Source organism: Pteropus medius, unplaced genomic scaffold (assembly GCF_902729225.1).
Source record: "Pteropus medius unplaced genomic scaffold, Ma_sr-lr_union100, whole genome shotgun sequence".
Taxonomy (NCBI): domain Eukaryota; kingdom Metazoa; phylum Chordata; class Mammalia; order Chiroptera; family Pteropodidae; genus Pteropus; species Pteropus medius.
Window position 1 is genome coordinate 24,256,048 of NW_024349802.1, and position 25,886 is coordinate 24,281,933.

Genomic DNA, 25,886 nt, shown 5'->3' on the forward strand with positions numbered 1-25,886 from the left:
GAGCACAATTTATATGATGTGTGATAAGCATGTTAATACTGAATTCTCACAGACTCAGCTTGTTTTTCTTTTTATAGTGGCTAATTTTATGATTTTTTAAAAAACAATTTAAATAACAGGTCTTGGTTTGTTTTCCATTTGGCACATATGTAACACCTTCCTCCTGTATCTTCTGCAGTAAAAGCTTCTGATACCCCACCATGAATTTGATAACTTTTGGGATTGAGATATGGAAAGGTGCTCCTTATGGCTTTAGAAATTTCTTTTGAAAGTTTGCTTACATTGTTTTTTTGAAAAATATTTTGTTAATTTATTATATCTACAGAACAAATTCTTTTTTCTTTGATTCTTTTTTTTTTTTTTTGGAGAAGGGACGGGGGGAGATAAAAGGAAATGTATCTCACTCATTTTTGTTGAATCTTGCTCCTTAAGGCATATCTGATCTCTTGAGCATCAGTTCTTTCTGTAGTTGACCTTTACATTCCTGCCTCTGTGCCTTTAATGATAACATTCCCGTTATTTGGAAACCTGCTGTTCTATTTCTCTACTATTCTTTCAAAGTTTAAGTTCTGCTTTTTCTTCAAATTTTACTCAGCCTTCTGCTATCAGTCTAAAATTATTCTAATTTCTCCACTGGAAGAGAGAGCGAGTGTGTGTGTGTGTGCGTGTGTGTGTGTCTGTGTCTGTGTCTGTGTGTGTGAGTATTTAGCCTAGTTCGGTCCTAGACCAGTGGTCTAATGGTATTTTAGAAATTTGAAGAAATGTTTTTGTCTTCTTGCTAAGTTGATCCTGAGTATTTCATTTCCTATTTAACTTTTGTTTCTTTATGTTGTAGTTATGACATTATGCTGTTTTACCTTTGAACTATGTTATTTACATTATCTGAATTCATTTCAGGATAGTAAAAAGGGTATTAGAAAACATAAAAGGGATGTTAGGTTTTAAAGATTTACGCCCTACCACATAAGCCATAAGCTTGGTGCAAGCATGACCCCTCTGAGGGTCATGTATCTTTATCATCTTATAGAGGACAGTGTGGACCCTTATCAGGTGGAGGTGATAGTGCACCTCTCCTCCAGAAGCTGATATTTTTCATGTCTCAATCTATGCAACTTTCAGCTATATTCAGGGAAGGCCAAAATGTTAATGTTTTGTTGAGGAGGAGGAAGGTGGGAAGCATGTTCAGGATTCTGATGAAGTTAAGTGAAGTCATTTTGTTTCACTGCTTAATATTTTAAATGTCTGTAGAGAATACTTTTTCTACCCACCTGTCAACTTTTTTGTTGTTTTCTTTTGATTAGTAACACTACTCCCTCTAGTTTTGTGATCTCTGAAGTTTAATTGTAATTTGTTGTATTTACCCGAATTTGGCTCTGATCTCACCCTTCTAAATTTCCAATATGGAACCTGTTCTAGTTAAAAAATATATTTTTTCAATTACCAAACTCACCTGTTCTTTCCCACGGGCCCTACTTTTCATTATTTAAAGCAGACAACATCAGGGAAAGGGGTTCACTATTCACTGGAAGATTTCATCACCACGCTAAATGACACCCTAGTGGGCATTTGGAGCGCTATGCAGATGGGATTGAGTAGGGCCTCCACTTGAAGAAACCGTCCGCGGTTGAGACTGCACTCCAGATTCAAACCGAAGCTTCTACCCTGCCTCCATCACTTACTAGCTCTGCAGTGTTGGGCATCTTGGGAAACTCGTGCCTCCATTTTACAACTCCAAACTGGGGTAAAAAATAATGACCACCAGATGACGTTGTGAGGAGTAAACAAAACAGGCAAGAGGAAGAGTTTGGAATAACGCCTAGCACATTTTTAAAGCCCCATAATGTGAATAAAGTGGCTTTTTAAAGCTTTATCTAATGCACTCAAATATTTTTCAAGAAGCTTCAGACTTTCACAAAAGATGAGACTTGCCCAAAGCCACAGAACCAGCTAGTGATAGGTTTACCTAACAGATCTCTTGAATCTCAGGTCACTCTTTTTCGCAACACCGCATTCTCGTTGCCTGAAGCATGCAGTGCGCTTAAGTAGCAAAGTGTTTCCATGCTATATGAAAGCTATTTAGCATGTAGCATTGATCCTTTTCTAACTAAATCTTTGCTTTGGAAGAAAATAACTTTAGTCCATAGCAATTCTGAAAATTAAAGATGAAGGAAGCTGCTCCTCACTCTCATTTTATTTCAAACGTTAAAGGTCGGGCACACAAGTTTAGAAAAATCCCCAGCGTTTAGGAAACCCTGCGTTTAGGAAACACAGGCAAGCAGTTCTAGATCGGGGTGAAGTGCCCTGCAACGCCACCTCTAAGCACCGCTTCTCGCCTCTCCAGCTTGCAGCCTTGGGCTGGAACCTGCGCGTTCTCTGGTTGCTACGGCAACACTGAAGCAAGCGTCACCTGTGGCTATGGCGCTCGGCACGCGGCAGCACGGTTGTTCCTGATTGGCTGCGGAGCCCCGGCGAAGCGGAAGAAAGAGTGTTGGCATTGGCTCAGCCAGCGCCGGTTGGTGGCCTAAAGGAGGATTTGATTGAAAAAAACCAACGGTGCAGCTGGCAGTGGTGCCTCCGACGTTTAGGGGTCCAGGAGTGGGCTGGGGGGAGGGCGGGACCGGCTCTCCTATCCCGAGCAGCAGGTGACAGCAGGAGAGAAGATGAGAAGGACGATTTAGAGATTGGCCTGAAGGAGGGACCCTCCCTCCAGCGCGGTGAGTGGGGCAGGAGCGGGCGTTCCTCCGGGCCCGCGCGCGGTTTAAGGCAGGGTCTCAAGGGAGATGCCCATAGGTCCTTGCGGAGGAGCCCCCGAAGCCGTGAGAGTCAGCTTCACTCGACAGGAGGCAGGGGCAGACAGTGCAGGATCTTGTGGGTAGATGAGCCACTCTGAGGCTCATCAGAGCAGATGGGTTGGTGTTAGGTCAATGGATGGTGAGAAACTACCATCAACGATGGAGCCTGAGTGTCCCTCTTCCAATCTGCTCCCACATTTCTGGAGACTCAGTCATAAAACCCTGTATGGGCGTCGCTTTTCTGCGTCTCCTTATATGATGCTACTCTGACTAGCTCAATGCTTTTCTGCTCCACGTGGGTGAGAGCCTGTCCACTTCCGTGCATCAGGCACCAAAGGACTGCTGATGACTGGAAAGCTTCCAGCTACAGCCTAGCATGCTGCACTAAGTGCCAGGACCCCAAATCCAGCTGCCAGTTAACTCCACACACGTGCAACCCTAAACCCCAACTCCCACCAGACCACCTCGGCCTTGGATACCCTGTCTTGGGCACCACCATCTATCAAGTTACTAAAACCACATTCTGGGTAATATCTTTGACATCATCACCTCTTTTTCTGCATTTCCATCAATTATCAAGACTATATTAACAGCTGTCAAATCAACTCCCACATCATCATCTTCATTCTCACTATAGTGCAATTTCCACCAGTCCCCTGGTTAAATCCAACACTCATCCAGCTTTCCTGATTCCAGTCTGGCCCTATCTAATCCTTTTCCCCCACTATTGTTAGACTGATCTTTCTAAAAAATATATAAGGGCATTTCGCTTTCTGCAAAGATTCCCCATTATTCAAATACAAACTCCTTAGGCCTTCCATCAGCAGTTCCATATTATTTGTTCCCAGAACATGCCACATTCTCTCCCATGGGCGGTAATTTCCCCTGCTGCTCACGCTGCCTGCAATGGACTCTACTTTTTACACCATCTTCTGCTCTGCTCTCACTCCGCAATCATTCTCTGTGTATTGCCTGATTACTTTTCTGCTTCCTCCTCTGGACTCTCTCTGAGGGCAGAGACCCTGTTTGTTTTACCTACCATTAAGGTGGTTGCATCTATCACAGTACGATGCATATAGCAGAGGCTCAACAGATTCTGGTTAACTGGATGAATCTCATTTTTTGTGGCATCCTTATTACTTACAGAAAAGTTGGAAATGACTTCTGGCCAATGAAGCTTTTGCTTATAAAAACTGAATGTTGAATTTACAGATTTTACTTTGATTTCGAGACCCTTAAAATCAAATAGTTGGAAACTGTTTCAATTTATAATCTATATTTCATGCTATAATAATTATGATGGCAGCCATTGTTATATGGCATAAGTTTAAAATGGAAAATGGAGAGAGTACATCACAGTTTGCAAGAGATACGTACATAGGTTTAAGTCATGGCTCCAGCATTTTAGTTCTCAGTCCCATAGCAAATTAGCGTATGTATCTGTATAATGGGCTAATAGTAACACCTACCCAATATGATTGCTTTAAAGTCCAAATGTGCATAATCCATATAAAGTGCATAGTGCCTTAGACTTAGTTCATTTTCACATGTTTAAAAATGGAAACATTCACATAGATATTTGTAGCAATTTTATTCACAACTGCCAATACCTGCTAACAGCCAAGCTGTCCTTCCATGGGTGAATGAATAAATAAACTGTGATACATCGAGACAATGGAATATTATTCAGTCCTAAAAAGAAATGAAGTATGACACAGTGAAAAGACTTGGAGGAACCTTAAGTGCATATTATTAAGTGAAAGAAGCCAATCTGAAAAGGCTACATGCTATATGATTTCAGCAATATGACATCCTGGAAACAGCAAAACTAGAAACAGTAAAAAGATCAGTAGTTGCTGGGGGTTAGGAGTGAGGAAGAAATGAATAGGCAGAGAACAGATTTTTAGGGCAGTGAAAATACCATGGTATTATAAAGATGGATATATGTAATTATACATTTGTCCAAACTTGTAGAATGTACACTGAGTGAACCTTAAGGTAAACTGTGGACTTTTGGGTGATTATGATGTGTCAGTGTAGGTTTATCCTTGGTATAAAATGTACCATTCTGGTGCATGACATTGATAATAGGGGAGGCTATGCAGGTGTGAGGGCAGGAAGTATATAGGAAATCTCTGTGTCTTTCTGTCAAATTTGTTGTAAACTTAGAACTGCCCTAAAAAAATAAAATCTTAAAAAAAAAAAGAAAGAAAAACACACTAAAGGTTAGAATTCTGAAATGTCCATGGTCAGCTCACAAAAGGTAAATTCAATCTTTAAATTCAATTAAGTGCAATTTCTAGGGCATCACTCTAATACTTGATCATACTATACCACTTGATCACAAACTTTTGTGTATGTCATCAGTTCTGATACAGGTAAGAGACTCATTCACTTAGTATTTATTGACCATTTAATGGGTCCAGTCTGAAATGAGTTGAGCACTTGAAAAGGCATAGAGGAGCTCGACGTTTTCAGACAGTCCATAAATATTGAGCACGTGGGCATTCAGCAGTGAACAAGACAAAGTCACTGTTCCTTTAGAATTTATGTTCTTAAGTGTAGAAGAGCAAAGTCTGTAGAATATAGACTCTTGAGCCAAACCGCCTGGGTTCAAATTCCAGCTTCTCCACTGTTGGATATGAGATCTCTGGCAAGTTACTTCCTCTTTGCACCTTGGTTTCCTGATGTGTAAAATGGAATTGTTGGGAGTTACATGAATCAATATAGTCTCATTTCATAGAACTATGGTGGGTACATAGGAAATGCCATGTAAACGTCTTACACTCTACTTGAGGGAGAGGGACAAGTAAACAGATAAATATAAGCAGGATAGGGGGATAGAAAGTAATAGAAAGTGTCAGCCTGAGGACAGGGTTTGTGGTTTGGATTTGGAAATGCGTCTTAGATTTTTGAAAGACTTGGTCTTCCATGGGAAAGTGAACTTTTAACATACCTGTGTATATACCTGACATGTTGGATGATTTAAAAAGCATGAAAATGAGCGCTGAATAAAATAGATGATTTCTCATTTGGTAAAATAATTACTCATACTTATCTGGAGGTCAAACTTACCCTCATCTCAGCTGAAATCTGCAGTAGCCATAAGAAAGGTCATGTACTCAAGTCCATGGCATTGGCATCAAGTCAGCTTATTAAAACTTACATTAGGAATAGTTATAATCGACAGGTTCGAACTTCACAGCTCTCGATAGAGTCATTGTGACAAAATGGCAGCCAACTGGCTTACATCTAGAAAGACTGAAAAACCCTCCTATAAAAATTAAAATAAAAACTAGAGACAGAATGGATAAAGCACAACAGCCCATAACATTAACCCGAGGCCATCAGGAAAAAGTTACAATGTATTCAGTGTATTTTGCATAAAAGATAGGGAATAGTTAATTAATTTGAGAAAAGTATGTTTGAAGTAATATTTGATTATTAAAGGGGTAAACATTTATCTAGAAAATTCACTTAGGCCAACAGAGGGCTGGATAAATGCCACCAATAAATGAGAATTAGTATAGCATTAGATTAGCAAGGAAGCTCTGTCTGGCTTTAAATCTCTGCTCTGCCACTTTCCAGCTGTGTGACCTGGAAAATTACTTAACCTCCGTGGGCCTCAGTTTCCTCATCTGTAAAATTAGGACAGTAATGGTAGCTGCCTTATAGATTTGCTAGGAGAATTAGTTAGTGCATAGAAAGCACTTAGAATGGTGCTGGCACAGTGAAGCCACCATGTAAACATTTGCTCTTATTATTGCTGTTATTGTTATTAGATGAGTTCTTGGCCGAGTGACTTAATTTTTCAGTGCCTCAGTTTCTTCACCTGTAAGTTGAAGATATGACACTACCCACCTCATAGGATTCTTCCGAGGACTGAATGACGACATCAAAGTGCTTATAATAGTAAACCCTAAATAAAATTAGGTTTTAAAAAAAAAATGAAAATTATTTGTAACATTGAAAATAAGACTTTGTTTTTATTTTATTTCTAGTATTTATCATCAATGGATTGAAGTCAGTGAATACAGACAAATGATTTAAAATAAGCATGACGAGCTCTTCAGATTGAATAGTGCTACTTTCGATGATAATATTTACAACAGCTATCATAATAACAATAACCTATATTTCTATAGCTATCAACAGTTTGAAAGGAGTTTCACTTTATTTTATTTAGTTTCAACTCTACTACCTTAAAATGAGGATGTTGTTATTTCTATTTTTGGTAAATGAGGAAACTAATAATCACAGAGGTCCAGGGACTTTCCAAGGTCACTCAGCGGGCAAGTGGAAACCAGCTCTTGTCCACCACCCTTTCAGCTACATGCCAGTGGTGTAACCAGAAGAATTCACATTCTCAAACCTTTAACCTCTCATCAGTGGAGACCATGGCGTTCACATAATTAATGTGCCTGTGTATGTTACACTTGACATACATGTGAATACCCACCTTTCCTTTAGGGAATTTTATTGCCCTGTTCATGTACATTTGTGCTAGTCCATACTTAACATGAATATCTTATTTACTCTTGGCTTCCTTGTGTTTATAAAGAGATATTTGTCAAACCAACATTCTGTAATAACTGGATACTTGTCAGCTGGGGCAAACTTACTATTTGCTGATCGGTTTTTTCATTATCTTTATTCTCCACATCTAACCAATGATACTCTAGTTATACTTGGAGCTTCCCAATCACATTTTATAAGATTTTTTTCATTCATTCATTCATTCATTCAGCAATCACTTATTGAATACTTCTTTAGTTACAAACTAGTAGTGTTGTGCTGGATGCTGGGGATGAGCAAACTGGCTGTCATTTCTATCCCTGACTAGTTTACAGTATGCTAAAGAGATAGAGTTATATATTTTTTGAATTATTGCCTGAATCAGCCCCTTTACTTAGAGCTGCAAGGCAGTGATTGATGGGGCTGTGACCTCATCAAGGAGGTCAGCAAAAACTTTCTTAAAGAATGGATACTTGAGCTGTGACATGATGGATGAGCCTGCCAGACTTTTCTATATCAATCTGGTCCTTGAGTCCAGGAGTTTAAGTTCTGGGGTACCCAGGAGAAGCAGGTCTGGGACAAAGACTGGGGAGCTGGATACGAATGGAGCTGCCTGGGAGGCAAAGGCATCATCTCATGGAATACCTCATAGGCCTTGACAATTTTTTTTTTTTTCCTAAGAGGGATGGGAAGCCCATAAAAGTTTAATTAGTCAAATTTGTACGTAAAAAAGGGTGCTTTTGTGGCTGCGTGGAGAACAGATTTTTTGTTTTTGGGAGGAGGGAGAAAGTGGAAGTTGGAGCACCATTGAGGAAGTGATTACTTATAGTTCAGGTGATGATGTAGCCTAGGATTTTGGCAATGAGCGTGGAGAGTGAACAGACAGGAACCATATTAAGTAGACAAAATAGTGTCAGGATTTAGTGATCAAATAAGCAAGGGGGTGAGGAAGAGGAAAGTGTCATTTTTCTGAGGCTCATGCCAAAGTCCTGTGCTTTATTTAAGACTATTTTGTTCTGTAAGTTGACTGTAGCCTTAGAGGCCTCTACTCATTCATGTACCCATCATTCACCTCTTCCCAGATTCTTTGAGTCCAGTTCAGCTCATCTACTCACCATCTCCCCAGACTACTCTCAGGGTCTTGCCTCCATCCCATGGTTCGCTTTCCTGGAATATTCTTCACCCACCCTACTTATTCTTATGGACCTAATTCAAGTCCCCAGGTCATGGGTCTTTCCATAGCTCTCCAGCCCACAATGATCTTTCCTTCCTCTGAATTCATTCAATTTGTAATCTCCTTTGAACATTAATTTTCTCTGCTTTTTGACATTTCTAGTGTTCTTATTTAATTCCTCATTTTAGGCTGAACTGTAAGAAGTTGTCCTTTATTTAAAGGCTCAATATTATTAGTTTCATATTGTTAACTACATATGTATGATTTCCCACACACACTGAATTTATGGAGATTTTTTTTTTTTTTGTAGTGCCCAGTAGTGTTTTGTGCACAGAGCAGGATAAATAATAAAATGCACTTAAAGTGAAATGTTATTAGATGAAATTTAATTTAATTTTGTGGTTCGGAAAGTACTTTTTAGTTTCTTGCAGTGCTGCCAATTGTTATAAATGTCAGTGTGTTTATCTAGTGTTCTCTTCACCCTGAAAAGGGCAATGGATTGTGCTGAATTCATACTCACTTATTATTAATCCATGAACCATATTCAATTGTTACTAATCCATTAATCCATACTCGTTACTAATTTGTGAAGCCATACTCACTTATTACTAATTCGTGAATTCATACTCGTTACTAATCCATGACTCAGTTATTATCATCACTTAGTACCATGGTGGTTAACTTTTTGGGGAAGACATTTTGGACCATGTCTTATTTGGTGCATTATCCTCAGGGCTGAGCCTATATGAGGAGATCAGTAATTATTTCTTGAATGAAGGAATGACTATCATTGTTACCTTTCTCTGGCACACAAAAATAGAGTACAATATCATTTTATTAAGTTTGGGTCTAATGGGAAAAGAGAAGTTTGGTGTGCTACTTTCATTGACTGGTTAATATAAATTCTTCCTTCCTATCTGGACTTTTTTCCCCCTTTTCAATATCACTACTTAGTATATGGGTCTCGGGTTCAAGCCACACAAGGCATGAACATAGACATATCACAAATAACATTATGCAGTGGCAGTTGAGGGGACCAATAGAAGTTACATTCATATCTGTAGGTATTTCCCTTTATCACAAAAGATAAGGATTTTAATGGGAATAAAGCTTGAAAATAAGAAAATTAGAAGTGGTATTTGTTGCCACATATTTTAGTTGATGTTGGAGCAGCACTCTCAGACCAACTTGGGTTAGCATTAGCTCGAGGAAAATGAAAATAAAGTCTTAAAGGAGTGTGTCTCACATATAGCCAGTGGTCAATAAATATGTAGGGGAATGAGAAGTCAATGGTCAGAATACTATTAGAATTTTATTATCAAACAAGTACTTGTTTAAATAAAAAAGAAAATTGTTTAAAGTATAAACTATTTGCTCAAAAAAGGTATCAAGTCTATTGACTCAGGAGCAAGGCCATGATAATGCTTGCCCTTAGCTGGAGACAAACTCCTGCCCCTGGAGGTTCTGTAGCAACTGTGTCTTTGTTTTCTACTAAGATGATGATATTACAATACACCACCTACCTATTTCACATGAGTGTACCAGGATGAATAAATGGATGTTTGTAAGCACTCCAGGGCCCGGGAAGGGAAGTTATGCAAGCGTCAATTGTTATTATATCATTCTTTGCCCTCAGCTAAGGGCCAATGTCAACAAATTCTCTTTCCCATCTATGCCAGAATTTGCCATTAAGATTTAGATTCCGAAGGTAAACTGGGCTTCCTTCTCCTATTCTTAGGCACATTTTTACCTCTTTGGGCCTCAGTTTCTTCATGTTAAATGAAGGGCTGAACCATAATCTACAGCTGATGACCTGTGGATCTGCTTCATAGTCCTGTGCAGGTGTTTCAGTTTGTTTTGCTTCATTTTTAATATGATTTTTGAATCCCTTCTCAGTTTTGACTGAAGCCCTGCCACTCCCTGTCATCTACTCTATACCTATCATTCACTTATATTCTGTTTCTGGGCCTGGAAGGTGTTAGACCCCTGCTACCAGATGTTCTCTAAAGTTCTTTCTTGTAATTACTGTCTTTAGTCTGCTAGTTCCACACACATTTTTCATTGAAGAACAATAACAATGTAATATAAGGGATAAAATCAGGCCTACAGTTTAGAGAATCAGACTAGCTTTTTGAGGTATAATAGGTATAAGCAAGTGTATTTCTTATAGGGGGTCCTTAACTTTTTGATCACTTCACTTTTAAAATTGTATGTGTGTATGATTTTCCAGTAATTTGTTCAATTTAAGTTGATATTTCCTGTGCAGAAGGCATAGTTTTCTAAAACACAACTAATTTGAAAAAGACCAAGTACCTGTATCTGTGAGATTAGGAGCAATTATTCTTTGTAAAAATAAACCGTTTCTCTATTCTCAGAGTACTTAAATGAACTGCTCAAGTGGACAGCTCATTTTGAAGTATTTGAAATAATTTTAGACTTACATAAAAGCTGCAAAAAGAGTACAGCGTTTCCATATACCCTTCATTCAGCTTCCCCTAACGTTAGCATTTTGTATCACCATGGTGCAATTAACAAGATTGAGAAAATAACATTTAACCAATGCATTTTAACACATTTTTGTTATTTCTGGTTGCTTTATGTGAATCATATCTTGTTTTAACCATGTTTTTCCAAGAATCACAATTTAAGGAATTTTAAGAAAAACATATCTACAGTAAAGGAATTGGAGAAATGATTTTTCATTCTGCAATGCCAGCTAGTCATAAGGCTGAAAGTTCTCTAAGTTTTTTTAATGCCTACTTGAGCACAGATAGAACTGCAACTTGTCATTAAATATGGAGGTTAACCATAATTCATCAACAGAATGAGAACCCCCTATTGTTGGAACAAGGAAGTTTTTACTTCCTTTTGTGGTAGGGTTCATAGCAGTTTATTTTAGTGCTTTTTCAAAATAATAAACCTGATGTAGCTAAGCTGGTAATTAACTTTAGTCATGCCAAACGCTCTTACTGTTATTACTTTCCCAAATGTTATTTTTTAACCATTAGTAAATGTAGTAAATAAAATAGAATGTTTATAAAGATGCAACCTAAGTGATTAGAAGAAAAAGGTATTTGTGGGATTTGAAGCTATTTTCCACAATAAATCAAATGACTGTTTTATCTTCAGCAAAGATGAGGCCATTTAAGGATCTTTGATCATCTAAGTTAACTGTGGAATAAAAAAGAATTTCCAGGTAGAGAATCTGAAAACCATATAAAAAATACTCACCATATTATTTAGTTAGTAGGTTTATGTTGCACAATTTAGATTAATTACAGTCAATAAGGTGATATTACCATGGCTTGGATGTCTTTCTGTCATCTGTGTTTATCCTGCAATTACCAAGCGATCATAAGCAAATGAGGTATGTGTCTCTGGGGACTTATTTTAGCATTAATCCAAATTTCAGATGACAGAAGGCTAAGAATAACTTTTGAGTGTTTCTTTTTAAAAAATGGATTAAAAAATTCAATAGTGAGTCAGAAAACTGTGATTATTTCTGAGCTTGACTAAGGCTGTAAACGCCAACGCACTGAGTGTCCTGTGAGGTATGGAAAAGATCTCATCTCTCCTGTTGGAGATAGTATTTGGGTCGATGACTGAGTTGTACAAAGGAAAGATCCCCAGAGTTTCTGTCCTTAAAGTAACATGCATTTGGATTTTATATATGAATTTTCACTGCGCACTCCCATTTTTTTTTTAAGAAGAAATACTAAATCAAAGGCAAATCCATGTGAACACAAGTGTTTGTATAGCAAGTATTGTAGTCTATTTTGCCTCATCTCATCTTTAAAATAAAGGGTAGAAAATGAGTGGTTTTCTATTTGTGTTTTTAGCAGTAGAACCCTTTTCTCAAATGAAACTGTGCATGGAACCCCAGAGAAGTAGGGCTTGCTTGGGTTTCAGTGGAGAGCGTTAAGCCATAGCTACTTGGCCACAAGCTCTCCCCTCCCAGGCTCACTCTCTCCCTCTCCTGGTTGTCCTAGAATTGACAGCTCAGTTAGTCCTCTCGGGCTCTGTACTTAGGGTAGTGGTTCTCAGATAATCATCTAGAGTTCCTGTGAAAACATTGTAATTATTTGAAAAGACAGACTTCAATTACCTAGGCCAGCGCTATTTAGGTGGTGTTCAGACTGGTAGGTAACTGATCCATGAGAGATAAGTATAAAATTGAGAGGAAGCGTTTAGGAATGTTTACAGAAATTCAACTTTGCCGCGATAGCCAAGCACATGGTCAGTAGACTTACTTGATATGGACCAAAAGTATTGGCCCTTAATAGATTTGAAATTAAAAAAACAACAACAACAACTTCATAGATAGTTTGAGAAGCACTGTTCGTAAATATTATCTAATATAAAACTCTAATTTCTCTTTTAAAGAATGAATAAGAGAGATAATTCCTGAGTGTGTTCAAGATAATTATAACATTACAAATACTCATCAATTGATTTGATTTATTAAGGGTGGTTTATGAGAGATTTTTGACTAAAAGAGCAATGATAGGTTTTTAAAAAATAATTTGTTTATCCATTCATTCATTCTTTTTTTTGTTGTTGTTCAATAAATATTTACTGTTTGCCTCCCATGTGTCTGGTGAATAAAGGAGGTCCAGTCCGTAGCCTTATGGAGTAATGTGGCAATTGCAGTATTTCATGCATAGGTTTGCAATGTGGGGAGTACAGGCCTCTTTGGACACTGAAGAAGAGTACAGGTTTGGGGGGCGTGGGTCAAAGGAAGCTCTAATTCAAAAATTAAATAATTTTTATAAAGCAAATGAGTCACAAACTATGGTAAAAAAATACCTGAGCCACTCCTTACAGATTGTGACACAATGCTTTTTTAAGTCCTTATACTGTGCCTACGCTTTGCCATGCATTGTGCTAAGTGCTGCTCTGTCTGCTGGGGATAGATCTGTGGATAAAACAAGGCACAATCTCTGTCCACATGGGGCTTATGATCTCTTGAAAGGAAACCAATAAATGGACAAGAGGATTTTCGACATTTATGATCTCCAGGAGGAAATAAAACAAGGTGAAGTGGTAAGTCTGAGTGTGGAGGGGTGAATATGTTACAGAGGTTCATCAGAGGAGCCTTCGCTGAAGAGACATCTGAGCTGAGACCCGAATAACACCAAAGAGCCTGCCTGAGAATATGAGAGGGAAACAACGAGTGGCAAGTGCCAAAGCTTTCAGGCAGGAATGAGGTTGGCATGTTTATGGGCCAGGGAGAAAGCCAGCATGGCTAAAGTGGAATGAGCAAGAGGGAGTGGACAGAGGCGCTCAGAGAGGTGAAAGTCATGGTTAGAAGCCAAGTGCGATAGGAAGGTCGTAAACCACAGAGTGGCATGATTTGATTCAACTTTTAAATTAATCCCGTGGGCTCCTGTGGATAGAGAGGAACAAAAGTGGAAGCAGAGAGACTAGTGAAGAGGTGGTGACAGTGGTCTAGGCAAGAGAGATGATGGCTCGGAGTATAGAGTGACAGCAGTGGGAATGGAGATGAGGGAAAGCTGACTGGTTTTGTTGGTGGCTTGAATAGGGGAGGTAAAGAAGAGGGATCAGGAACTTTGTCTAGTCACTGGGTGGTGCCAGTGACTGAGATGGAGAGCACTAGGGGAATTTGGTACTGGGGGAGGGGATCAAGAGTTTTGTTTGGGGGTGTGTTAAGTTTGGGGTTCCTGTTAGACATCCAGGTGGTGACCGTGCATTGAGGAGGTCAAGATGCGGTTAGGGGTGAACACATAAATTTGGAATTACAGATGGTACATAGAGCCACAGGACTGAAAGAGCTCCCTTAGGGAGAAAGGGTAGATAGAGAAAAGGCCAGAGACCGAGCTAGCTGCTAGGCTATGAGGTCATGCTAGCATCTGGAGAGGTCAAGCAAAGGACGAGGGAAACTTGACTCTGTAGCTGAGAGCTACCGCAGTTGGCTCTGCTCAGCAAAGATTCTTATATCCCCATCAACTATAGTTCCTCCAGTGGAGTCGGTGATCACAGTGGATGACACGGGCATCCACCCCTTATGACATGACACCCACCCTTATGGCTTTTCGTTTGTTCCAGGTATTGGCTTCAGTGTTCTTTTCCTTCTAACAGCCAGTTCCTATATCTCTTTTTTGGAGGATTCCCCACAAGCTACTAGAGTCTCCTTAATCCCCAGGCAGGTGCCTTGGGAGTTCTGACCTTCCCTGGTAGCCCTTAATCAATGACAGAAGGTGACAGGAAAAGCCAAGCTCCCTTCCCTCAGGCTTCCACAGCTCAGAGCATAATCTACATACTCCAGGCTTCCCTTGGAATCAGAGTGAAGCTACCCCCTGGAGAGCTCTTACCTTAAGTAGCACCTTGGCTTGACCTCTGTTGAGAACACTTCCTCAGTAAGTGTCTTCCTCTGGATTTAAGATCTGGACTTCCCTCCCTGCCACAGCATACCCTTCTCCCCATTTTGTATTATAAGCACTGGTGTCATCATTTTTGTTACTTTAAAATGAGATTAGATAAAATATTTAAAGCATTCCCACAAATCTCAAAGTTTTTTTTTCTTTCTTTTTTTTTTCCTGGAATAGTTTTCTTATTAACAGCTGTCAAGTGGAAAGGATTTTGTTTTTTATCCTAAAGGCAATTGTCTGTTTCTACTGATTCTGGTGAATTTGCTTACTGTTTAATTAAGTGAAACATTTCCAGAAAGTTATTTATTTTCATTCTTCCAGCTCACAGACTAGACACTAATCTTAAACTGATAAAACTATTAGATGATTATTTCCTGTTCACATACTAGGTCAATAAAATTCTGGGAATTAAACAAGGGAATAAGGCAGAGTGTTTAGCAGAAGAAGCCTGTGAGCTTTTCTACAAATTTTCATGTGCTAATCATTGTGGCTTTCATTTCTTGCTTCTAAAATAGTCTGCAGCTATGGTTTGAGCAGGAATTCGAAGCTGTTGGGCAAATGTGTCTATGTGGAGTTTTCCCTCTGTCCTTGAGGGAAAAGTAAAATTAGATTCTATTTATTTTGACTGGATTTCCATTTATTTCAGAAACTTTGGAGGATATTTTAATATCTTACTATAAAAAGCACCTGGATCTTTTGCTTTTAAAGATTAATTTACAAATCACCTATTCTTCCTCTCACCCAACTCCTCCCTCCCTCCTCCCTCCCCTGCTCCCTCCCTGCCCTCCCTCCCTTGCCTCCCCTTCCCTTCCTTCCTTCCTTCCTTCCCTTCCCTTCCTTCCTTCCTTCCTTCCTTCCTTCCCCTTCCTTCCTTCCTTCCTTCCTTCCTTCCTTCCTTCCTTTTGAGTAAAGCTGATGCAAGATCAAATCTCTCTCTGAATACCGCACAAAACATATCTTAAAGTTCCTAAGTGAGTTTTTCTTTCTTTGTGGTAGAATCACATGCTTGTAATAGCCTCATTTACCATTAGCAGTTTTCATTCTGAGACTGGACATAGTAAATGTTCAATAAGTGTTTGTTAAATGAATTAATCCATGACTTTATATCCTAGGCATAATTCTAAAATTTTAATAATGTGCTTTTCTTGGTGTGCATTGGTGATGAGAGCCTTGGTCCCCAATTTTAAATTCCAGCTCAACTCTTTGTTTACAAATATGACAACTGTATTGGGAAAATCATTTTTAAATCCTTCAACTGTCTTTGAGCATTTCACAAAATTAAATTTCACTAGATTCTGTTGCAGTGAAACACTCTTTGGCAATTCCTTTTGCCTCTAAATTCCTCTGAAACACTTGAATTTTGACCATCGATTTCACAAGACATTGAGGCATGCAATTATAAGAAAATAATGCATGCTTTTTCATGCCTGAAAAACACACTGAAGTCAAAGTGTGGCGTTGAAGCACAGTGGAAAATTTTACAGCCAATCAAATTAAACCAATAGTTTGTTTAATTTTGTATTTGCTATGTAATTGAAAGTATGGATATCTTCAACTTGCTTTTTGTTTCTATTCTGGAAACTAAAACAACTGAATAAAAAATTAATTAAGGGAAAAATATCAAACAAATAAATTGCTTTGTCCATTACTTTGTCCACATTTATATTTTGAATGGAAGGGAGAAATAGTATTAAAATTTATTCTATGAAGGGTGACCATGATGACTACAAAGCTTTATTCGGATGATTGAAATGCCTATTGGGTTTATACTCAGGCTGGCCAGCCTTACTATCCTGCCTGTTAAAAAAAATTTTTTTTTAACAGTAAATTTTAAAGATCTTATTGGCTTTATTCAGCAGTTCATAAATTGGGCAGCATCCAATTTAGCAGATGGAAAGGAGCTTCAAGTTGCTATACAAAATGAGAGACATTTGAGTCAGAAGAGAACAAGAACAGGGAAGTTACTCTAGTCAAAAAGCAGGTCGGTTATTACAAAGTTACTTTACCAAAAGGGCATGGTAAGGGTTTACGAAGTAGATTATATGACTAATACTGATCGGGTGATTCTGGAATGGCTGGTTTAAATTTCTATTTCTTGGAGAGCTGAAACTATAATTAAGTCTTGGTTTAGTGACAAGGAACTTAGCATAAGTGACTCCATTTTTGAGCCTGTTGTCTTTTTAACAGGATAGTTGACTGAGTTGAGGGGCTGTGCAAGACTGACTTAATTGTTGCAGAAGAGCTTGAGTAGAATTGGTCCACATGGGGATTCAGGTGGCAGCTTGAAAGTTTTAGGAGTTGTGGAAATCCAATGACATTTTGTGCATTGCCCTCAATACTAATGTATATTTACAAGTGGTCGGAGCTTTCTCTGGGACTCTTAGGAGCATGACCCATGATGAAGGATGAACCCCCTGAAATAGCAGCATGTATTAAGGATACTTGTCAAAAAATACAAATAAGAAGTCATAAAAGCATTATTTGGGCTGTAGGTATTTGCTTATAGATATATATTTGGGAAACCCCAAACGAGAGCACTCTTTCTGACATGCAGAACGATACTTGTTGGGGCAATGGGTCAGAATATTTGAAATCAAGGATGACTCAGAAAATAGAGGTCCATTGGCCACTATAATTGTAAACCATACCCTAAAGGCTTTTGAATGGTAATAGTAAATGGTATTCATATAAACATTTTTATTGTATTAGAAATGTTTACTTTTGCATATTTAAATGAATGTTATAAGTGATTCATGCCTGTATTAATTGAGAATATTTTGGAGTACACAAACCAACTAAAGTTTTTCTCTCTGGTTTACTTTGAAAGGAATGCGATGTTAATTCTGGGGCATTGACGCTTTACAATGCCTGATCAAGACAAAAAGGTGAAGATCACAGAAAAATCAGCTGATAAAAAGCAGCAAGGGATAACCACCAGGTAACCCCCTACTGAGTCTTTGCTAATTATTAACTCAGGCTGTGACCAGTGACCAGATTAATGGCTTTTTGAGAAATAGGATAGACCTTTGACAACTGCTACTCTGGGTTACAGTGTTTACTGAAATGTTTGATCATTTCTGGAGTTCTAAAGGAAGCGTTTAGTATGTGTAGATTTCAGTCCATAAAAGCAGGCCTCTAAGAGACAATGCCACGACTAGTTCACCTGGAATCTTCTTTTGGTTGATGTTGTGTTATTCTTTCTTCTAGGGACTATTCAGATCTTATAAGACTTCGGTGCCTTTTGAACGTTCAATCAAGCAAACAACAGGTAGTGTTTCCAAGGAATGTGCATACATCAATGAAAAAGAAATCACATCTTTCCAAAGGGATCGATTTAACATCTTTATGAACAATATGTCTACCTCTCTTTGTTCTTTCACCTGTTTTGTCTTTCCTTCTCTGGTTGTTTCTCATAGCTGGTTCAGGTTCTGCCAAGACTTGGCACACACAGCCTTTCAGTCTCCTGTTCTCATGCCTGGGTCCAGCTTTAGCCTGTTCTTATCGCCATGGTCCTAATTACCAATGCTCTTCAGTCTAGAAACAGTGTGCTCTTCTAGTGAGTGCTCGATGTTCAAGTTGAGAGCTTTAGGGCAATTGATTTTTCCAAAGTACTGTTTACCACGTTCCCTTCCCAATATTCTACCTCTCCTTATGCTGCCCACTTGTTACAGCCCCACTTTTGAGGCTTATTGCAAATTGAATCTCACTAAAGAGAGGGGAAAAGAGTGAGTTTTGGCTAATTTTTTAATAGAATTTTTATATTTTTATTAGAGAAAGAATGGTACCTCTGCTTGAATTTATCTCAAAGTTTCTTTTGGTTTTGCTTATGTAAGACTTTGGAGAGTTATGAGATTAAAGGCATCCATGGAGGTTTGGGGAACAACAAAGCAATGCTAACAACAACAACAACAACAACAGACACTTATTGGCATTGTCAACTCATAAATGGCAGGCATGGGACTTGAACCCTGGTGGCATGGCTCTAAAGTCTACTGTGTTATTCTTGTTTAATTTGTTTAAGAGGTCATGTGGTTATAACTCAGCCCTGATGGCCATTTTTTTATATCAAACAAATATACCAGAGAACTGTAGCATTTTTATGTGTTTATTTATAGTGGAGAATGACTTTTTAATAATTTGATGGCATATAAAGGCCAAATAGTGATAGTTCATCTGTAGGGAACATTTACTATGTACCTCACACTCTACCTGCATTACCCTGCAGGTAGTTAATGAAAGTTCTCACTTTTACAGATTAGAAACCTGCATCACAGAGAGGTTAAGTGACTTTCCCAAGTTCATACAAACAGCTAATGGTGGAATATAAATCTGAACAAATATGCCATCTCTGCAGTATTTGCCTCTAACCACTGAGCTAGCTTTTAAATAATTCAGAAATTAAATTGCGTACAATTGAAAGAAATAGTTGAATAAGCACTGATCTGGAGTAAACATGGCCTTAAAATATCTTTTTTCCTATCAGTTCCTTCTTCTTTGTTAATAATGCTACAATCTCTCCCCCGCCCTCCGCCACATACACACACCTCCCCAGGAACTTTTTCCTTCTTATTCACCTATTTCAGCAGTCACTCTAATACTTTGTCTACTTCTGCATTGCTTATTTATCTTTCTGGCTCACTGCTCACAAACATTCATGAATAGTTGCCTCAGATCAAGTCCATTCTTTCTTAGTAAGGTAAGCAGGATGACTCAGCATACCGTTTTGGTTGTAGTTCCCATTCTTTCTCACTGTGAGAGGTAACCAGAATGTCAGACTTCTGTTTTTCGCTTTTACTATTTCCTTCTCCCAAATTTCTTTCCTATAACATCTTACCTATTTCTAAGACTCAAATCTCATGACACCACCTCCACAAAAAGCTTTCCTTTATCCTCCATTCTGGAAGTGAATCTCTCTCTTCTCAAAGCACCTTCTTTCTCTGTTGTAGCATTATTTTCTCCCTTGTTTTGGAAACGTGTGTCTACGTGTCTAACTTCCTGTCGGAATGATCTATTTCCTGATGCCAGCAACTTTGGCTTTTGCCTTTGGTTCTCTGTATTCTATGTTCAGTGAGTTCATGGTCAGTTTTTGCCAAATTGAATTGTGTCTTAAGAATTGGGTTACCTCATGAGTATGTATAGCCCTCTAGCCAGGGTAAAAAACACCAAAGATGGTTTTTAGCTGTAATTTTTCAACTTCGAAGTTCGTACTCACTACATCTATTTCAACACCACTTCCTTGTTAACACCTGGTTAGCTTAATTAAAGGGTGTTTAATAGTCTCCCCCCCGCCCCCCGCCAACAAATTTTAGAATTTGCAGTCTGTTGTCTGACAAGTTTATATGGCATATCTTTTTGTGAAATATTTCACATGTACAAAAATATGTATTTGTAATGCGTGAATTATTCAGAAAGTAGATGGTTCTAAGGAAAAAATGAAAGTAACTGTGCTCATCTATATGAAGGTCCTGAGGTTCACAAAATTCATTCCTAATTGTTTATAAAACTTTTATGCACTTATAATTTTGAAATAATAAATGTTATTCTGAAATGTTATTCTAAACACCCTATTCTCCTTCCCATCAAATAATGTGGAGACATTTATAGAAGAAAGGTGTTGGAGAGAATAAGTCAATTTATTTATATCTTGCTTGTTCCAGAAAGAGTGTAAGGAGGCTTACAAAGATACATAGAGTATGACAGGTTATCACAAATTAAAACCAGGGCCAAAGAAGAAAGAAAAACAAGGGATGGGAACAAAGTAGAGTCAGGGTCAGGCAGAAATGCGCATCAAAATATGCAAGCGGGCCATGCACTGGCCCTGAGACTTTCAGCAGTCTATGTGGAAAGGGCAACCTGGGATTAAGGCCCACTCACCTGAATTTCTGTTTTAACAAGTCCTGGCCTGTTATTTGCAAATGGGCCAAGTTAGCCAATTAACCCGGTTGCAGAGGAAACCTACTTTATGGGTTCGGGCAGAGAATTGCAAGAACTGAATGTCCTTCATGTCAATATCTAATGCGCCAAGCCACTTCCGTCATTGTTTCCTTGTGTTCCAATGTTCTACTTTCACTGTCTGGACTGTTTGCTCTGTATCTCTGCATATCTTGCTTCACCACATTAGAGCCTGCTGGTCTGTGGGACAGTCCCACAGTCTGACAGAAATGGGGGCAGACACACACTGAGGCAGATGCTCCCCACTTCTTCATAAGCAAGGTTAGAATAATCATAACCCAGTGGAAACAAGTAATTCAAGAAAAAGAATTGCTGCAGGGTTTTAAAGTAAAGGGAAATTACGAAGTTAGTTGGAGATTTCACCAGATGTTTTCACAAATCTTGAAATAATCTGGCTAGAACTGGAATTCCGATTTTTTTCTCCCTCTATTTAAAGCTATAGGGAGCTGAGGAATTGGTTTGCAACAACAACAACAACAACAACGAGAAAGAAACAAATTAATTCATCACAGGTCCATTAAATGCCTTTGAAATAAAAGAGGTTTTGATAGATGCTGTGGGAAGAAAAAGTATAAGACACGGTTCTTGTGGTCTGAGAGACTAGGCGTAGGAAAATGTGCTGGTATATGATCAGGCAGGACATGAATCCTGGATAAATGGTATGGACGGTGAGTATATGGATTTTGAGGAGAATGAGGAAGCCACTTTTAGCTTGAATCACAGGGGAAGGAGATGGTTCTTGAAAAATGGGCCGGTTTTCCATCTCATTGATGGGAAAGGCATTCTAGTTGAAGTGAATAAAGTAATGAGATATCTCAAGGAAAGAAAATAGCAAAATAGCAAGCAGTGAAGCAAAATGGTGACCAGAGATTTCTGTTGGAAATAGTGATAAAGTTAGAAGAAATTGTGCAGTGTCCGAAGACCCATCTGCAAATTTTATACTCGACCCCACAAGCAGCAGGGAGTGTTGAACTTTGCAAGCAGAAGCGACATGATCAAAATTTCAAGAAGGCCCTTTGCGTCATTCTCCGGCCTCTTTCCTTTCCACTCACGTTATTCAAGCTGCTCAGTACCTTCCAGTGTCTAGAGCACAAATAGTTTTCTTTGCCTTCCAGCCTGTGTAAAAACTTGCCTGGGAGACTCTGGGTTACTCCTGGCATCCTGGTCCATGGCCCACCCTATCATCTTTACTTTCTACCACAACAAACCCTTGTTCACTAATTTTGCAGTATGTTCTCAGGCTAGTTTACAGACTCCACCCCCATGGGTTTATAAACTCCTTGAAGGTAGAGGCCACGGTCTGTCTGCTTACTATATACCCAGTGTCTCACGACATCTGGCAAATGATGTGCCTGCAACAAACATGCTGAATAGATAAACTCATCTGGAGGTGATTTACCAGATGAATCAATTCAGCAAAGAGACTGGGGAAAAAGGGAGCATTCATTCAACAGCTTCATACTTGAATGCCTACTAAATGCGCCAGGCTCTGTGAGAGGTGCTAAGGACACAAATAGGCAGATGCGATGCCGTCCTCAGGGTGGCCAAATTCAAGGGGAAAATGCTGATGTGTAAATTGGACATCGTATTAGAACACACAAAGTGCTGTAAGAGGGATCAGCATAGTAACGTCACCAGGGAGGTAGTGAACGCCTCAACCACGAAGGCTTGAGCAGGTGCTTACCAGGAAGCTGTCTGAGCTGAGCCCTGAAATGTGATCAGAAGTTACCGCCTGTAGCACATGCCCAGGTGTGGAGTGGTCAAACACTACGGTGATTTCTGGGACGTGTGACCAGGTTAATGCAGCCAGAACCATGGTTTTCTATTCACGTTGCATTTTGTCGGTCTGTCTGCCGCCTAACTGTCTGTCTGTCTGCCTATTTTGTGTAGTCTTGTGGATTCTTATTTTATTCTTATTTTCTATGGTGGATTTTGTATCAAATACTGTACTGCAAATCATTCCAAAACATAGTGGTTTAAAGCAACAATGATCATTTATTGCCTCTCACTTATTCTTTGCGTCATGGATTCAGAGCAGCTTTCCTGGATGGTTCTGGCTCAGGTCTCTGATGGGGTTGCAGTCAGATGTCAGCTAGGCTGTGGTCCTGTCAATGTCACCTGGGGCTGAAGGGTCCACTTCCAAGGTGACTCACTCCACAAAGCTGGCAGGTTGGTGCTGTTTGTTTGTAGATAGCTTCTCCACAGCATGGAGTCTGGCGAGGAGGGGCGGAGTCCCTCCAGAGCTCGTCACTTGACATGTTTAAAGGAACAATTTAATCTTTTCAAATATTGTGAAAGGCGACGATGCTGGTCTAGAAGACAGGGACAGAACACAGGGGGAAAGATGATCTCAGTATGAAGAAAACGGGTAGGAATAGAACTCTGAAAAGGAAATGGACTGACTTAAAAGTGTATTCCTTGGCGCTGGAGATACATAAATAAATGTTGGAGGACTGAGAATGTTGGGGAGGGAGGGAGGTTGTTTGAATTTGAATCTCAGCTCCTTCTCTTGCTAGCTGTGTGACCCTCAGGCAAGTCACCTAGCCTCTCTACGCCTCAGTTTTCTCATCTATAAAATGGTATTTAGCTCAGTGGGCTAATCCACAACTGCCATATGACAAGATCCTGTTTTACAAGATGGAGGATTTATTATTAATATGTTGAGAGAATTCAACTGTAGCTGACATATGATGTAGAAGGTTTTTGGGTTTTGGTGTTTGTTGTTGTTGCTAGCTATTTAACAAATTGTCATTATAATGAATCGTTCTGTTAGCCGACTACCTGAGGGGAAGTAAGACATTCTCTTTGGATAAGGAAATGGTGTATTTATGCAGATTTCTATCAAATACTTTGAAAGAATAAGATAACAAGTACAATATATTTTAGCTTTATTTGGTAATTATAAAATGTAGAATGGAATGATTTACTAAACATTGGATCCTTTATTTTGTTATATTATGTTCTACTTAACTCATCTGTAATAATTTAGCTAATTATAAAACATCCCTTGTTCACACTCTGGAAAGTATAGGCTGTTTGCACTATGCTCAGCTTTACTCTGGTACAAGAAACAATTTTCAGGGTTTTCCCAATTACAGGCGAATACTGGTAAATGAAACTATTTGAATGTTGATAACTTGACAATTTATTATATAAATAATTACCAGTGTATATTGTAAATGGGGTATGCTCAAGTTGTTGTAGTTGATGGTGCAAATTTTACTTTTCTTTTGGTAAATTCTGCAATATGTTTTCCTGACTTTTTAAATGATTGAATAATCATGATGTTCAGATTAATTAGAAGTGATCGAATCTTCTTTACCTTTATATTCCTAACACCTGGCAAACAGTGTGTATGTTTGGTAAATGTTGAAGAATGATTGAATGAATGAATTGAATGAATGAACAAATGATGACTCATTCTCAGTTTGGGGCTCCACCCTATATCAGAGTGTTCTAGAAGGATCTTGAAACTCCATTTTGGTTGCATATTCAAATCACCTCAGAAGCTTTCAAATCTCCTAATGCCCAGACCTTGCCCAGACCTGATCCCCAGTACTGTTTGAGGTGCCTGGGATATAGCACTGAACAGAAGCAGCCAGTTCCTGCTCATGGCCAGCTGACACTTAAGAAAAGAGACTGAAAATACATAAATAATTGTAAGATATGGCAGGCGGCAAGACAAGCTATGAAGAAAAATGAAGCAGCCTAAGGTAGAGAGAATAAAAGTCAAAAGTGTTTAAATCTTGGAAAACCCCTACATTTGACATAACTATCATGTTAATTATTGGTTTGGGAAAAACTTGTTCCCTTCATCCTGTCTCTCCCCACCCTCTTTTTGTTACTTTCTTTATCATTGCTGAATTGTTATCCACATGAACTCTGTGCTTCTATTTCTGTAGCTTCCAGCCATCAACTTCGATAGTGCCCAAAATAGCATGACGAAGTCTGAGCCCACCATCAAGGCAGGTGGACACAGAGCTCGAGGTCAGTGGCATGAGTCCACAGAAGCTGTTGAACTTGAAAATTTTAGGTAAGAAATCCAGTGTCTCCCTTGCTTTTAGCATCCTATTCTAATTAGCTTAAAGCGTTGTTTAAGTTTAGCACAGGAGCTAAAATTTAAAGCCCATTTCAGAATTTACCATGGGATTCTTAATTTAATCATTTTAGTTAGTGCTTAAATCATTCCCAGAAATAGTGTGTAAATAACAGGCTTAGTGGCTGCAGCTGAAACTGACCTGAGAATTTCAGGATACTTGCTGACATACCTTTGGCATTTGCTCCACGAGGAAGTGATTCCACGTTGCTAACCTGGCTAGGCTGAGTCCAAACTTTGTCTTCAGCTTTCGATCTGTCCATACCGGCCAATAATAAGAAGGCATAAAGGAAGCTGTTGCTGTAAACAGATGTGGTTGTCAAAACAGCCGAGGTTTTCAGTTGAAGGGGTTGCACCTCACCTTTAACACTGAAAGTGTAGGCCCATGTTTACCTCTCCTGTCGCCATGTGGGCCTTCTAGAAGCTGTGCATTCTCATGGGCCACTCCCCTTCCAGGAGCTGGTTCTGTCGGTTTTACAATGCACTAAGGTCATTTGGCACAAAGGGCCATGTAAACAACGAATGGCGTGAAATGCCAATATGAATATTCTAGAGCGATCATTTATTTATTTGGCCTGGATTTTGTTTCCCTGTCATTTTATGACAGTGAATTTAATAGTTCACCAAAGTCATATGATATTACATGAGTTCATATTTTGAAAATATACATTTTAGTGAAGAGCACTAAATTCTTTCTAAATTGTTACATATTCTACCTACCAGTGTCCATGTACTAAGAAACCATTATGGCCCTTGCCAGGCTAGCGTAGGGGCACACTGTCCAATGACATCTGCGAAGGCAGATCGGTACAAATGGCAGCAGTATAAGGCTACAAAGATTGCCTCTGAGGTGATATGTTCACGTAAGTCCAGCTTATTTGGCCTTGACCTTAAAATTGGTCTACTTTAGTATGCACAAAAATGTTGTATCATTTATTCTGTAGCAATGTAAGCCTTTCGCGCATTAT

The 25,886-nt window shown here is 39.0% G+C and overlaps 1 protein-coding gene and 1 long non-coding RNA gene across 4 annotated transcripts in view; one reads left to right on the forward strand and one right to left on the reverse strand.

The window, feature by feature from the left end:
* Positions 1-2,079: 2,079 nt before the first annotated feature.
* NEK10 (NIMA related kinase 10) overlaps positions 2,080-25,886 on the forward strand; it is a 186,153-nt gene continuing 162,346 nt past the window's right edge. Inside the window, exons 1-4 of one of the 3 annotated variants that reach the window (XM_039836712.1) lie at positions 2,080-2,714; positions 17,698-17,808; positions 18,078-18,138; positions 24,725-24,855. In XM_039836712.1, coding sequence (XP_039692646.1) covers positions 17,735-17,808; positions 18,078-18,138; positions 24,725-24,855 — 266 coding nt within the window. In that variant the 5' untranslated portion in view covers positions 2,080-2,714; positions 17,698-17,734. The remainder of the gene's footprint in view (positions 2,715-17,697; positions 17,809-18,077; positions 18,139-24,724; positions 24,856-25,886) is intronic. The other 2 variants (XM_039836713.1, XR_005647358.1) reach the window with 2 other exon arrangements.
* Positions 22,829-25,357, reverse strand: LOC120581639 (uncharacterized). Its single transcript, XR_005647359.1, has 3 exons — positions 25,312-25,357; positions 25,091-25,218; positions 22,829-23,134 (listed from the first exon to the last, which is right to left on the reverse strand). It is a non-coding gene; the product is annotated as an uncharacterized LOC120581639 (long non-coding RNA).